The sequence below is a fragment of the Gobius niger genome (genome assembly GCF_951799975.1).
Source record: "Gobius niger genome assembly, chromosome: 6".
Taxonomy (NCBI): Eukaryota; Metazoa; Chordata; class Actinopteri; order Gobiiformes; family Gobiidae; genus Gobius; species Gobius niger.
This window is the reverse complement of record NC_136857.1, coordinates 33410350-33425348: the sequence shown is the minus strand read 5'-3', so window position 1 is coordinate 33425348 and position 14999 is coordinate 33410350. Positions and strand designations below refer to the sequence as shown.

The window sequence follows — 14999 nt, the reverse complement described above, 5'->3', positions numbered from 1 at the left end:
CACATAGACACTTTTGTACAGTGTGAGAAGCCGACGGCACAGAACAGAACATTCAATACGATCTTTACAAAAGTGCCCGTTATTCTGACAGACATGAGGCTAATTTTCAGATTGTTCGTCACTTACAGAGCGATCATTGTGAAACCTTCCAACCCTTGTGAGCTACTACAACTGAAGAAGTTTTAAAGAGGGCGACTTCAGCTTTGAGGATGGGGCTTAAAGAAGAAGCTCCATAGATATGAGTAAAGGCTGCACAATATATCATCCAATTATCGAGTAAGACGCCACCATCAGTCATAGAAACCACTGAGATTAGCACAGCCTTTTGCAAGCAAACAAAACTAAAACGTAACGTCAAACTATGGCCAGTTTGAGACATGATTTTTTCTGATTTCATGTTTAACACTTTTACATATAAAAACAGCTCATAAGTGTCATTGAAGTTTAATGAAACGTATGGCCTTGTTATTGCAATATTCAGGACAGTTACGTGTCTACATGTTCTTTTTAAGTCCAGATTGAAGACTCATCTTTTCAAACTGGCTTTGAAAACCTAGAACAATTAATGTCTAAGGATGTGGTCATCCTGGTGTTGTTGTAAGCTGTATGCTGATTGAGTTAAACCAATATGGCCATTTCTTTCTCGTATTGTGCAGCCCCGTCATGATATTAATCAAATTGGACACCATGAACCTTTGGGGAATACTTTGCAAAGGGCTGAGGGGGACAGATTTAGCTCCTGGCTTCTTTGGGTTTAGAGGACCCTCTAATAGGTGCAGCCTGGACTGCCTTTAGGTGCTTTGAAGAATCCAATTTACCATCATTATTGCACAAATACATAAATGCTTTGCTACAAAAAATTTGAGACATTTTCTTTTTTATACAGGGTGCACTTGGTCAGTCCCTGGTCAGTCTGTTTTTACTGGTCACCACTGAATCCTTGTGTGTGAGTCCAGTCGCACTTGACGATGAAGAAGAAGAAGGCACTCAGGACTCTGCTGGAGAGTGGGGGTGAGGGAGGCGAGGTGGGACCGACCGCTCCACTGTCCGGTCCATGGTCAGCTGGATCCACGCGGGTGAACGCCGCTGCAGACACATAGGAAAAGGCACGTGAAAAACTAGAAGATTCAGTTCACAGCACACTTTTTACACTTGTCCATAGATGTTTGAGCATTGGAGAGAAGACTGAAATATGAACCTCTGGACAGATATGAAAATAAACTGCATTTTAAGAACGCTGCTGCTCGACTGACAAGAACCCGGATATACAACCATATTAGTCCAGTGCTCCGGTCTCTGCACTGGTTTCCTGTCGCTCAGAGAATAGACTTTAAAACAGCTCAAGTCTTTTCATAGTGTAGCACCAAAGTCCATCTCTGACATGCTACAGCCGTATGGACCATCCTATGAACTTCAGGAAGGGGTCTCCTGGTGGTTCCCAGAGTCAGGACTAAACACAGTGAGAATAATGCTAGAATCTGGAATAGTCTTCATGACGATGTGAGATAGACTCCAGGCTGAAAACAGTTATTTTTGCCCGTGCATTTGACAACTCAAAGTATTTTATCTGCACTCTTGCTTTTGACTATAATGAACACATTTTTATGTTGATGTTTTATGGAGTGATTGTATCTGCTTTCTTGTAATTTTATGCAACTTTGAATTGCCTTGTTATTGTGCTCTACAAATTAACTTGCCGTGCCTTATGAAGCGCTAAATAGCGAGAGCAAGCTGGAAAATGGCATGCAGCATTCTGTGGGCAATAAGCATCAAATTCACCATTTCAAATGGCCTGCATTACAGTGAGAAGGCCTTAAACTGACATGTAAATGAGACAATGCTGTGTGACACAAAAATGTGCAAATGACTCTGTAGAGGCCCCACAGAGGCAGGACTTTTTTTTGATTCATTTTATTTTTAACGCTTTAATTGCAACCAATCAAACCATTGGCAACAGGAGTTGCCTAAAAGGGCTGCACATTCAAATTTAAATTTCCATTTGACTGTTTACAGCCCAGCTGTCCTTAAAGACATAGATGAGCTCTCCCATGGACCGGCCTGTCAGGCCCAATAAGAGGGAGGGGCAGGAGCGAGAGCATTTACTTCTGAAAGTTTGTTCTCGCTCATCTTATTTTGCAAACTACACATGAAGAAGAAAGGAAGGAACTTGTTTACTTTCCAATTGCACCATCCTTGCACTATTCCTCACTTTTAATCATATAGACTATGACTTTAAGGGCCCTTTTTAACAACGTTACTTTCTCCATGGTTGCACTGGAGCTGCATGAGTGAAGATAAACTTATGGAATACAGGTGAGAGTGGATCAGTAGCACATGAGATACTTTGACTGATGCAATTTAAATTGCATGAATGAAACAAATCCCAAGTCCGGGTCAGAGTCTCATAAGGCAATATGATTGATATGATTTAGTAACACACACTTCCTTGATAATAACCCTGACCCCTCCCTCCACTCACCGGAGGGTCGGTGTAGGACCAACACCAATGCAGGAGCTCCCTGCAGTACAGTTATATCATCATCTGTAAGGAGACAAAGCTCTTTTACATAACAGCTGCCCACCACATGGACACAGCAGAAGCCATGACCAATGCATGACAGCACCTTGATCCAGCACTTGATCCAGCACTGGGACAAATCTACCCGTTCAACTGTTTACAAACCACCTTTTATAAGTTTGAATGGGTGGAGATAAACATGGCGCTGGGCACCACAGCGCGCCGTAGCTGGGCTGTTGCACATGCTATTAATAACTGTGCTGCTGTCATGGCAGCACTCATGCTAGCACGCTAAGGCAGTCTTGCATAACCTCCCATCACACAAAAGCAGGTCAGGCTTGCATGCGCTGTGGAGAAGGAGGCGTGGCAGCTGACTTCAGTCTGTGCAGTTCATATGTGCAGACAGTGTAGGTCTGTGACTTTGACATACAACCGAATTAATATGTATCCAAGATAAACAGAACTTCATTCAATCATTGTGTTTTTGAACTTTCTACATTGACAGCAGAAGCTCAGTGGGACAGTATTGTTCTTTGATGTAAAGTGTGTTGAATCTCTAGGGGGGTAGAGTCCATTTTCAATATACATAGTCCTGGGTCATATTTCAGTGAACAGTTATACTCTGCCTGACCAAACAAAAACAAAATCCACCTAGATTTAACTAACTGTTCTGATCCGGGGCTGCTGCAGTTGGTCAGGTCTAGGTTGACCGACACTATGAACCCAAAGAATAAAATCAGCTGACGATCTGAACATCCTACATGACCAGGTTATTCCATCAATGGATTTCTTCTTCCCGATGCAGGGGCATCTTCCAAGATGACTATGCGGGATTCATGAGGCTCATATTGTGAAAGTGTGGCTTAGGGAGCAAAAGATGGCTTGACTGCCACAGAGTCCAGATCTTAACCCCATTTACAATCTTTGAGATGTGCACTGTGCAGTGGTCACACTCTCCCATCATCAATATAAAATGCAACGCCGGATCTTTGGACAAAGTAGAACTTATTGAAACAATGCACTGCAACCAAATATTTGAGTGGGTGACCTTCTTAGTAGTGAGGCCGTGTATATCTGCATCAGATCGTGTGAAGTTTGAAAGAAAGTAGCCACAAATGTAGTGATGTTAATGGGACTTGTCTTTAAGAAACGTCAGCTAAACTGACCTTTCTTAAACCCAGAGACGACTACAATAGTTCACACAGTGCACACAGCTCTCCTGTTATCAGGACATGCGACCTCTGACCCCAGACTCAGCTGTTCAGAGCGTAGCTTCCACATTCCTCCACACCCACAACTATCCCCCCACCCCCCCGTTCCCGCAGACACATTTACAGAGAGACACATATGTATCTGCGTGCACACACACAGTTCCCTTATGAAACAGAGTCCTGTCTCAGGTGTCCACAGAACCACCCTCACAGACAGCTACAAACACTGGGGCCTGGAGGACCAGCTCTGAAGGCCTAACATGACCTGCTGCTCTGTAGAGGCTCTGTGACATGACAAACTGCTCTGTAGAGGCTCTGTAACATGACAAGCTGCTCTGTAGAGGCTCTGTAACATGACAAGTTTTTCTGTAGAGGCTCTGTAACATGACGAGAGGCTCTGTAACATGAAGAGTTGTTCTGTAAAGGCTCTGTAACATGACAAGCTGCTCTATAGAGGCTCTGTAACATGATGGGCCGCTCTGCAGAGGCTCTGTAACATGACGAGTTGCTCTGTAGAGGCTCTGTAACATGACGAGCTGCTCTGCAGAGGCTCTGTAACATGACGAGTTGCTCTGTAGAGGCTCTGTAACATGACGAGCTGCTCTGTAGAGGCTCTGTAACATGACAAGTTGTTTTGTTGAGGCTCTGTAACATGACGGGCCGCTCTGTTGAGGCTCTGTAACAGGACAAGCTGCTCTGTAGAGGCCCTGTAACATGACGAGCTGCTCTGTAGAGGCTCTGTAACATGACTGGCCACTCTGTAGAGGCTCTGTAACATGACTGGCCACTCTGTAGAGGCTCTGTAACATGACAAGCTGCTCTGTAGAGGCTCTGTAACATGACAAGCTGCTCTGTAGAGGCTCTGTAACATGACAAGCTGCTCTGTAGAGGCTCTGTAACATGACGGGCCACTCTGTAGAGGCTCTGTAACATGACTGGCCACTCTGTAGAGGCTCTGTAACAGGAAATGCTGCTCTGTAGAGGCTTTGTAGTAATGAGACAAGTTTCCCAGGACACATCACAATTAGCAACGGCCTAAAACAACACCCTAGACTAAGCGGACCCAGCAGACTGTACTGCTCTGACCAGACAGTGTTTAATATCAGAGAGGTCCAGGGGCTGTTTAGACTGCAGCTGACCACTCTGTACACTCAGCAGTAATGAACAGCGGTGTGGGACAGTGGGCGCCGTCTGTGGGAACATTCTTCTCGCAGTTAGTTTGGCTAGTTTAACTGTACCAGAGATGTTCTTTAAGCTATAAACACAATGACGATCTGAATCAACATGTGCATCAGTTCACCTCCCATCAGAGCCGCGGCAGAGGCTGATCTGACAGGGGCTTTGTGATGCAGTGGCACAGAAACATTCCACACCTGTCTGCTCTCAGCCCCCCGGCACAGAACAGCAGCTCAGCACACTGTCCACCAAACAACACACTGGCACAACCGTAACTCATCCTCGATTTTGTCCTGGATATTTCACCGCACGAAACTATGAATGGGAGATATTGACCTCAAGTTATTAACGAGACCATAAAGTACAATAGGTTAAACCTCCATCTAGGTTCAATAGCTTTAGAAAGGAGTACCTCTGTAGTTCTACCCTTCCTATAAAGTAGAATATATAAATATAAAACATCATCCCCCGGTTACCATCATCAGATGCAAACTTCTGTGCTGCTTTTCTCACTGCTAGATCTCTCTTTATATTTGTTGTTTACCTACACACTTTCCTATACCTTAATGTGTATTTAGCAACTTTTTAACAACCAAATTTCTCTACAGTAAACTTAAAGATCTATCTAATCTCTTCTGTTAATGCTGCTTCTTACACCTTGGAGTTGAGAGCGCGACCTGACCTGTAGCCTTCCGTGTTATGAGGCTCCCCCCCTGCAGAGACCCCTGGCTCCGCAGCCCAGACGTGGAGCAGGAGGAGCAGGGCCATCCCTGTCAGGCTGTTGCGAAACATTGCTGAGTAACCGGCGCAGACTGGTCTGAGGGAAGTGTGAGGAGGAAGCCCTGGTTTACGGGCTGTGGTTTGAGGCTGGAGGTATGCAGCTCAGCTTGTGTTTTTGGGTGTTATGTCACAGAGCCTGCGGAGTCAGGAACTGCTCTGTGCATGCAAACTCCACTGGTACGTCCACATAAAATATGCCTTAATCTGCAAACATTTTGGTGAATGTAGTATGAAGAGGAAACTTCCATAACTTTCTTTCATGGTGTTGAAATATCACCTTGGCTCAAAGTGTCCAGTGTGAACACCACTTAAGACACTTAAAGGAATAGGCCACCGTTTTTACATACTAAGATATGTTCTTACCTCACTTTAGACGTGTTAATATATCCCCGTCTGGTCTTTGTCCGTGCGCTCTGCCAGGCAAACGGAGCACATACGCAGCCTCTCCCACATGTCACATAGCTCCGAAAAAGCTAACGATAGAAGCTACCAAGCTCTTCCACGTGTTCCCTATTTAAATAAAGTTACGTGAAGTGTTTTCATGCGAAGTATATTTACACAGAAATGTAACGTGTCGATTTTATAAGCAAATAAAAAGGGGGACTATATTGTGAGGCGTAATGATACGAGGAGTAAAACGTCCGCGCAGTAACTCCTAAAGACTTCCCCCGCTCACTTCCGTCAATAACCTTTAGGAGTTACTGCGCGGACGTTTTACTCCTCGTATCATTACGCCTCACAATATAGTCCCCCTCTTTATTTGCTTATAAAATCGACATGTTACATTTCTGTGTAAATATACTTCGCATGAAAACACTTCACGTAACTTTATTTAAATAGGGAACACGTGGAAGAGCTTGGTAGCTTCTATCGTGAGCTTTTTCGGAGCTATGTGACATGTGGGAGAGGCTGCGTATGTGCTCCGTTTTGCGTGACAGAGCGCACGGACAAAGACCAGACGGGGATATATTAACTCGACTAAAGTGAGGTAAGAACATATTTTAGTATGTAAAAACGGTGGCCTATTCCTTTAAGCAGTGCTGTCAAAGCTTCAGTGGCTCTCTGCTTTTTTTGATTCATAAAAGTAGCTCATGGAGTGAAAATCAAGGTCTGTGCGCCCTCCTGATAATGATCATCGATCACCCCTGGACTGTTCCAGTGACATGCTACTGTGATCGAGTTGAACTTTACTGCTGCACCAGTTTGACATGAGGGCTGTGTTTGGGCATGTGCCTAAGGAGCAGCTGCCACTGAGGGCATTAGTGAGCTCTAGGGACTTACTCAGAGGCAGGACAGCCTCACAGGATCCTGCTGTCGCATCTTTTGAACAGCTCTTCAATGAGAACAGCTCAAACCAGACCTCATTTGTTATAGACAGGTATTTCTCTTTCTGTTACTCAATTTTAGAAAACTGCACCAAGAACCAAGACAATAAACAGTGTAGAAGCAAAGCAAGAAAGACAACTGACCTTTACCCACATATTTTTAGAAGTGTAAAAACAATGCTGTCACCCTGTAAGTTTCTATAACTTTCCCTGACAATGTTTTTCTGTCACGTATAAAGAATAAAAATGGACCTGTCCTTTAAACGTCTCTGCCGCTGATGCCTCGGGGCCCCTGCTTTTACAGGGGCTCATGAAAGGGCCCTCTGACACTTGTTGCATAAGAGTTGCAATAACACAAACTTCTGCCCCTCCCACACTCACTCCGCACGTATAGACTGCACAGAACACAGTGTACTGATCGGGCCAAAATAGAATTGAAACTACAATATTCACAATTAAAATCACAAAACACTGAAAATCATTAGGTGCAATGTCCTCTGCAGAGAACTCAATGTCCTTGTCTCCCTATGGGGTCTTATTTGCACAGGGATGACTTTAAACCTTAAATCATACATCTCAACACTTTCAAAAATAGCATTCAAAATGCTGCACTACCGCGTAAGCCAACTGAAATCTCTCAAAAGCAACAGTCATCAACATAACATCTGGACAGGTTTTAATATCCTGTTTGTTTGTGTTTCTGTGAGAGAGAGAGGCAGTGCAGTTCCTAAAGCGAGGCGATTGGGGCCAGGGCTTAAGCCTGTCCTGGTTTGGACAGTGGCAGCACACGGCTGGGCGGGACACAATGTTCTCACACAAGAGAGCGATGTGAGCGCTACATGGACAACTCCAGAGGGGGCGGGAGAGACGACAGCAATGACAGAAGTGAACAATTGTGATGTTACAAATGTGTTACAGAGGTTAGGAATGAGTCTTTCATTGTTCGTAAACAAAACCATCAGATATAGGGCCTTACAAACTAAGGGCCCTATATAAGGCCAATTCAAAAAATCAAAATGTTAATTGTAATTTGAATGGTCACAATGATCGGATTGATCACCCTGGGCCCGTTATTCCGCCTGAAGTTGGAATCTTGCGTATGAACAACGGTGCGCCAGGGCGTCACTTAAGAGCCTGTGTCATCGTCCTGGAGACTCAAGTCGCTGATGGTCACGGAGATGTCTGCGAGACGTCCCCTGGCGAGTCTCAGGGAGACTAATTAAAGTCTCCATGCAGTCTCTGTGTGTGCGCTCCTGGAGACCACACGGAGACTCTGCACAGATCAAACATGTTTGTTTTCACAGAGACTAGCTGGAGACTCACCTTATCTCCAGGGGACGTCTCGGAGACATCTCTGTGACCAGCAGTGACTTGAGTCTCTAACTAGTCTCCAGCTCGGTGAGACAGGGCCATTGTATATGTGCAATCAAGCTGAGTTGCAGAGACATGTTGCTGAGACTGCAAGGCGCGGAAGTCTCCGCAACTCTCCTCCGGTGAGATGTGAGATAGGCTCTTTAGGAAGAAAAAGGGGTCAGGGCTCCTGTGCTACAAACAGCGCTGACTAGAATGAGTAATGTCCGTGCACAGCAGCAGGGATTTTCTTGGATTTTGCCAATGTTTTTGTGTTACAAATAAACCTGCCAGGGTGTTTTAAAATCTCCTCCATCTGATCTAAGGTGGCACATCGTGTTTTTTGGGCGTCAGCAGCTCTGCTCTGCTCCTGGCCCCACCTGTCAGCTCTCACAGCAGATTGGCTGAGGCCATAGTCCTGCGCTGTCATCAGTTAACCGCTTAATGACACAGAGAGCCCCGCGTGTGTACATGTGCTAATCCCCCCAAGCAGCAGCAGCAGCAGGGGGGGGGGCACGGCGCGTTGCATAACCAGTCGGCAGTGCTGGGTCATCCTCCTGCCCAGGCGGGGCGGTGACACAGACAGTGGCCAGCGGGGTCTTCCCAAGAGTTTACGCTCCAGTTACCAACATTAAACAATGAGGCAGATGAAGGGGGCCGCACAATGGCACTGGTTTGAGGGAAATGGAAGCGACAGGGACACATCCGCCCTGGGATCCTCCACACCTGACAGCACTGGGCGGAATCGCAAGCACCCACTTCCTTCACCCGCACCGCAGAATGCTAACTTTTAGACCGAGGACCAGACCCCTGTGAGAATTTGCTCCAGGTCTGTTCTCAACGGGAATAAAACATTATAACATTAAGACTACGCTCAAAAACACTCCTCAGCTTTGACATGTTTACACTGGATTAACATTAGCACTGGTTTATTTCCAAATCTATCCGGAGCGTATACTAGAGTGTCAATTGTCTTGTAAGTGCCATGCAGTGTTCCGTGCCCGGGGCCCCGGCTGCACCCTGCTGTGGAGCCTCACCCAGGCCCTGGGGCCCCATAGCCTGTTCACACAGGCCTCTGCCCCACCCCTTGCTCCGACCGCTGGAAAACAGCACTCAGGTGGATGTACGGAGCGGCGTTAGCCCTGACGTCTTGGCTCTTTCCTGGGGTTAATCCTCACTGTGACGTGGGAGCTCTGGAGGCTGTGGTCAGGCTTAGGCCTATTTGGGGAAAGGAGAGCAGGCCAGAGGAAAGCCTCTCCAACAGTGTAGGCACTGAGGAGATCTGCCTTGGAGAAAGAGCCTTTCAAACAACTGTCCAGAGGCTTAATTTACAGGTCGGATTTGTACCTTTTGCAACACAGGTGTGTACATTAAATGAAAGGAACCAGCTGCTGTGGTGCAAAAGTGCTTCTTCTGCTGTTTATTCAGTTACCTCTGTGTGAAACTGCATAATCACCATCACAGCTCCAGCCGCCAAGGAGTGGAGATGCATTTAGATACAATAGCTCCAGATTTTTTTTCATTTCATTTTCATTGGAAAATCATAGCTACTTAAATACACATTAGGCCAGGATGAATGAGAGTGTGTTTGAGAGTGCGCATGGGGGACAACGGTTGGAAATTAGCTGAAGGCTACTATCCGGTGTGACGTGTTCATTAACATGCACTGTCCCGACCAAATAAACCAATAAACCAAAGCAGACCTGGAGGGAAATTTTGACTCCCTGTATTTTCCTGGTACATTAAAAGTGGGTTCATCATGGTGCCATTGATTTTCTAGCATGCCGTTAAAGGAAATTAACTGTTTGTTGCTTGACAGTGTCTTTCAGATTGTGTGTAGCTGAAATGCAGAGGCGCAGGTTTGAGTCTCACCTGGGGGTGGGGTCAGGCGGCGCAGGTGACCTGGTCCATGCGCACCTCCAGCTGGAAGGCATCGGGCCGGTCCTGGGGGTTGACAGCCAGCATGTCGTGGAGGAGCCTCTTCACCCCCTCCGACATGGAGCTGCGAGCCTTCTGAGGAATGTGCAGGACCATCTTGGGATTCTCCAGCAGAGCCTCGCCCACCGGAACGATCTCCGAGCCCTGGCGTACGTACGTGCCCAGGAGCTCGCGCTTGGACTCGGCGTCGATGAAGGTGATCCGCTCGAGCATGGCCCAAATAATGATGCCCAGTGCGAAAATGTCGGCTTTGGCGGTGTAGTGCCCCTCCCACACCTCAGGCGCCATGTAGAAGTCTGAGCCGCACGCCGAGGAGAGCCAGAACTTGTTGATGTTCATGTGGTTTTGGTTGGCGTCCCTGTTCGCCACTGCTTCAGGAAGCTCCTCGCTTTTGCAGCTGAGGCCGGCGCAGACCTTACTGAGTCCGAAGTCGGCCACCTTCAGCACCGGGGAGCCCGTCTTCTGCGAGATGAGGATGTTGTCCGGTTTGAGGTCGCGATGCACGATGTTGTTCTTGTGCAGGAACGCCACGGCGCTAGTCAGCTGTCTCATGAAGCTGCGGTTGGTGTGCGGGTCGGGCCGGCGGGACAAGATGTACTGGTTCAGGTCCCCTCCTTCACAGAACTCCATCACGAACCACAGGTAGCAGGGCTCGGCGGGGTGGCCCAGGATACGCTCGCCTGTGGGCACATCACAGTCAGATCACATCGCAGTCAGATCACGTCGCAGTCAGATCACGTCGCAGTCAGATCACGTCGCAGTCAGATCACGTCACAGTCAGATCACATCACAGTCAGATCACATCGCAGTCAGATCACGTCGCAGTCAGATCACGTCGCAGTCAGATCACGTCGCAGTCAGATCACGTCGCAGTCAGGTCACGTCGCAGTCAGGTCACGTCGCAGTCAGGTCACGTCGCAGTCAGATCAAGTCGCAGTCAGATCACGTCGCAGTCAGATCACGTCGCAGTCAGATCACGTCGCAGTCAGATCACGTCACAGTCAGATCACGTCACAGTCAGATCACGTCGCAGTCAGATCACGTCGCAGTCAGATCACGTCGCAGTCAGATCACGTCGCAGTCAGATCACGTCGCAGTCAGATCACGTCGCAGTCAGATCACGTCGCAGTCAGATCACGTCGCAGTCAGATCACGTCGCAGTCAGATCACGTCGCAGTCAGATCACATCGCAGTCAAATCACATCGCAGTCAAATCACGTCGCAGTCAAATCACGTCGCAGTCAGATCACGTCGCAGTCAGATCACGTCACAGTCAGATCACGTCACAGTCAGATCACGTCGCAGTCAGATCACGTCGCAGTCAGATCACGTCGCAGTCAAATCACGTCGCAGTCAAATCACGTCGCAGTCAGATCACGTCGCAGTCAGATCACGTCGCAGTCAGATCACGTCGCAGTCAGATCAAGTCAGATCACATCGCAGTCAGATCACACACACCAAAACACACTGTTTACATTAGCAATTTTACGCTTTTTTAATTTCATGGGATAGATTAAATTAGATAAAAATCGAGTTTGTTTCCAGTCGAAAGTTTATGTTAAAGAGACTATACAGAGTTTAAAAATGTTAAAACTAGGTATTTCCTCCCCCTACATGTTCCAGCCATGTCCTAATGTGCAGAATGAGCTCAGACCCGTTCACCACAGCTGAAACAACTTCTCGGGTCTGAAGTGCCGTCATGCACGAGCTTAATATTGAGACTGCAGTTACAAAATCTGAAAATTAGGGAAAAAAAGAGTTGTGTCTGCAGTGTCTCCTCTTAAAAAAACAACAACTTAGTTCTTACTGCACATTTGAAACACGTCCAAGAGCATTCACCTGTTATCTGCTTGCCTGGGTCTGCCATACTATTCCCTGTCCATTCTACACAGGGAAGTTAGTCTGGTATCGAAGCGCATTCGTCAGTGAATATAAACTTATCAGCAATTAGCGGACGTGACGACAGCTGTAGTCCAATTCAGAAAATATGAACTGAATATAAACTGACGAGTGCGCGGAGGCAAAATCCTCGACTACTTCATCCATGATTAGTTTTGGCTAATAACTTCTGCACGTGTCACAGTTGATAGAACTTAACCTTGTCAATTCCTTGTGTCTCTTGTTTACCGTCCGTCCACCTTCTTTCATGCAGAAAAGAAGTGTGGTTTACCAGGCTCGTTATCTGCCATCTTAGGGTTAGAGTTAGGGTTAGTGAGTATGCATATCCAAATCTCACTAACCCTGAAGAGCTTACAGCCTATATGCCAGTGTGATTCCTCATTTGAAAGTGTGTAAAATCACAACTTACATCACATTTGCCGTTCCTAAACATAATCCGAACCCCCTGACCAGAGGTGGGTAGAGTAGCAAGAATATTTACTTGAGTAAGAGTAACGTTACTTTGAAATTATTTTACTCAAGTGCCAGTGGTGGGGATGGTTGTAACACCATCATCCCCTATATACAGTTAATAACACCTACTGGATTTTTAATACTTTTACAGAATGCCTAGACAGTCGAAAAGAAAGACTGACGGATTTGTCCCAGTTAATGTTTCAAAGATAAACCTCCTCAGAGTGCAGACGTTGCAAATTTGTGAGTGTGTGTTTTTTTTTTTTTTGAGAACACAGTAAGGTAATTTAGCTGTGGTCTTTGCTTTGACTAATTGTGATCATTAAAATTGTGATTTTGACTGTTATTGAATCAATAAAATCAATAAAAATAAAATAAAACAGGACAAAGTTGGGAAGGGGCTCCACGGTTTATGAAAAGAGCACATGAGCATAGAATTATAAGAAGAGTCACCATTAAATTGGTCTAGATTTGAGAACACAACTCTTGAATAGAATCCAAACAATAGGCCTAAATGTCCAAGATCCCACACGTCCAAATCAATCAGCGTTTGTTTCTATAGCACTTTACAACATGACTTGACAGACCAAAGTGCTTCACATAAATGAGCACCGCCCGATCGGCCTGTCACACGCTTCAGCTCATCACTAGATATTCAGAAAGTGAACAGGTTTATACAGTCACATAACTCCACACCTGCAGAAGCTGGAGCGGGGCCAGCCTCAATCACAGCTGAGGACATTCTCTGATCACAACAGCTTTGTAATAAAGCTGTTCTTATTGTTTCGCATGAAACAAATATGAAACAGATATGAAACAATGGCCACAGGCCCTGCATTAATAATGCCCTCATGTTATGAGAGAATGGTGACACTTATGTAACAGGCAGCAGGCTTTTCAAAGGAAACACTCAAATACTGCTCTGAAAGTTGCTCTGCCCAGGTGTGACGAGCCTGCGGAGTGTTTGTCATTTCACCTGAGTCGAAAAGTAAGAAAAGTAAGAGTTCACTAAGACAGACCTTTTATTCTAAACCTGCGGAGGAACAACAAAGCAGGAAAGTAGGTCAAACATGACAGACCACAACAAACTCCGCTCGGCCCTTTAAAGTCGGAGATATCACAGGCTCGGAGGTTTTGAGCATCATTGGGTAAATATGTGGTCGATGTGCGTGTTTAAGTGACAGAAGCACGAGAACAACAGAGTGGAATGTCGGCAATGACAGAAAGTACACGATGTTCCCTCAGTGAGCGCACGCGGTGTACGTGCGCCCTATAGGCGACGTATAGCCCTATGGCGTCACTGCGCAGCTCAGCTCCATTCATACAGCCAGCTGCATTTACAGAGCACTTTCACTAAGTCTGAACCCCCACAGCCCGGGCCAAAGAGGGCCGTCAATAGACACATGTTTGTAGCCGTGTTTGGGATGAATGTGTGCTCCACTTTGTCCTGCACTAACATACCCTAAACACAGTCTGTCCCCGCACTGAGAGCCTTACCTTTAAGTGAGGTCTCCACCAGGCGCAGGTACTGTCGGGAGCGCTTGTTTCCGTGGCTCATCTTCTGCGCCAGGCCGTTCCTCTGCAGGACGCACTCCTCCAGCTGCACCACGTTCTGGTGGCGGTTCTCCAGACTGGTCAGAGCCCAGAACTCAGCCAGAGCCAACTCCACGTTCTCCGGGGCGTCACACTGTAGCCTCTTCACGGCCACCCTGGAGCCTGTCCTACGGGCTATGGCCTCGTACACCACCCCGTAGCTGCCCCGGCCCACCTCCCGCAGCAGGCTGTACCGCGGGCTGGCCAGCGGCGGCTCCAGCCGCTCGCTCTGGAGGAAGCCGATGGAAAAGCAGTCATCGTCATACTCCTCCTCCATGGGCTTGGGCAGGTTGTTGTTGTCCACGGCCAGGGAGCGCAGGACCTTGTCCGTGTCGCGCTTCATCCTGTCTCTCCTGCAGCCCCGCAGCGCGCCGCTTACCTTTCGCCTCTTCTTGCCGTCGCATAGATCCATAACTCCTTTTTTATTGAAAGTGAGCATGAAGGCAGCGGTTGTTCTTTCATTACTCAGCTCGAAACTGCAAACCCCGCCGTCCTCGCGTCTTTTCCGCGCTCCTTCGTGCTTTTGTTTGGGAACAGAGAAGACAGTAGTCAGCTGCAGCCTCGGGACGTACTTTGGCTTCATAAACAAAATGTTCCAACGCGCTGGGAACAGAGGGCGGGCCCGCTCTCCGCTCTGCGCGCTGATTGGTGGAGAGTGAAATCCCTTAAAATTAACAAATATGAAGGATAAGAAGTCAAATCAGTTGTAACCACGCAGGCAGTTGTAGCTACGGTCGAACTGTGGCTCCGTGTCCA

General features: G+C 47.1%; 1 protein-coding gene across 1 annotated transcript; it reads right to left on the bottom strand.

The window, feature by feature from the left end:
- Nucleotides 1–1019: 1019 nt before the first annotated feature.
- LOC306965071 (serine/threonine-protein kinase PDIK1L-like) lies at nucleotides 1020–14992 on the bottom strand. The gene is made up of 3 exons (XM_079559315.1): nucleotides 14148–14992; nucleotides 10233–10978; nucleotides 1020–1086 (listed from the first exon to the last, which is right to left on the bottom strand). Exons 1-2 carry the CDS (start codon nucleotides 14824–14826, stop codon nucleotides 10245–10247), a joined length of 1413 nt encoding a protein of 470 aa, XP_079415441.1. The 5' UTR covers nucleotides 14827–14992; the 3' UTR covers nucleotides 1020–1086; nucleotides 10233–10244.
- Between the last annotated feature and the right edge of the window lie 7 nt (nucleotides 14993–14999).

What these genes read in the sequence shown, in the direction of transcription:
- LOC306965071 (XM_079559315.1), bottom strand. Translation starts at nt 14,826, where the DNA reads ATGAAGCCAAAGTACGTCCCGAGGCTGCAGCTGACTACTGTCTTCTCT. An exon ending in GGTGGAGACCTCACTTAAAG is followed by an intron (nt 10,979 to 14,147) that starts GTAAGGCTCTCA and finishes ATGTGCCCACAG; the next exon opens with GCGAGCGTATCCTGGGCCAC.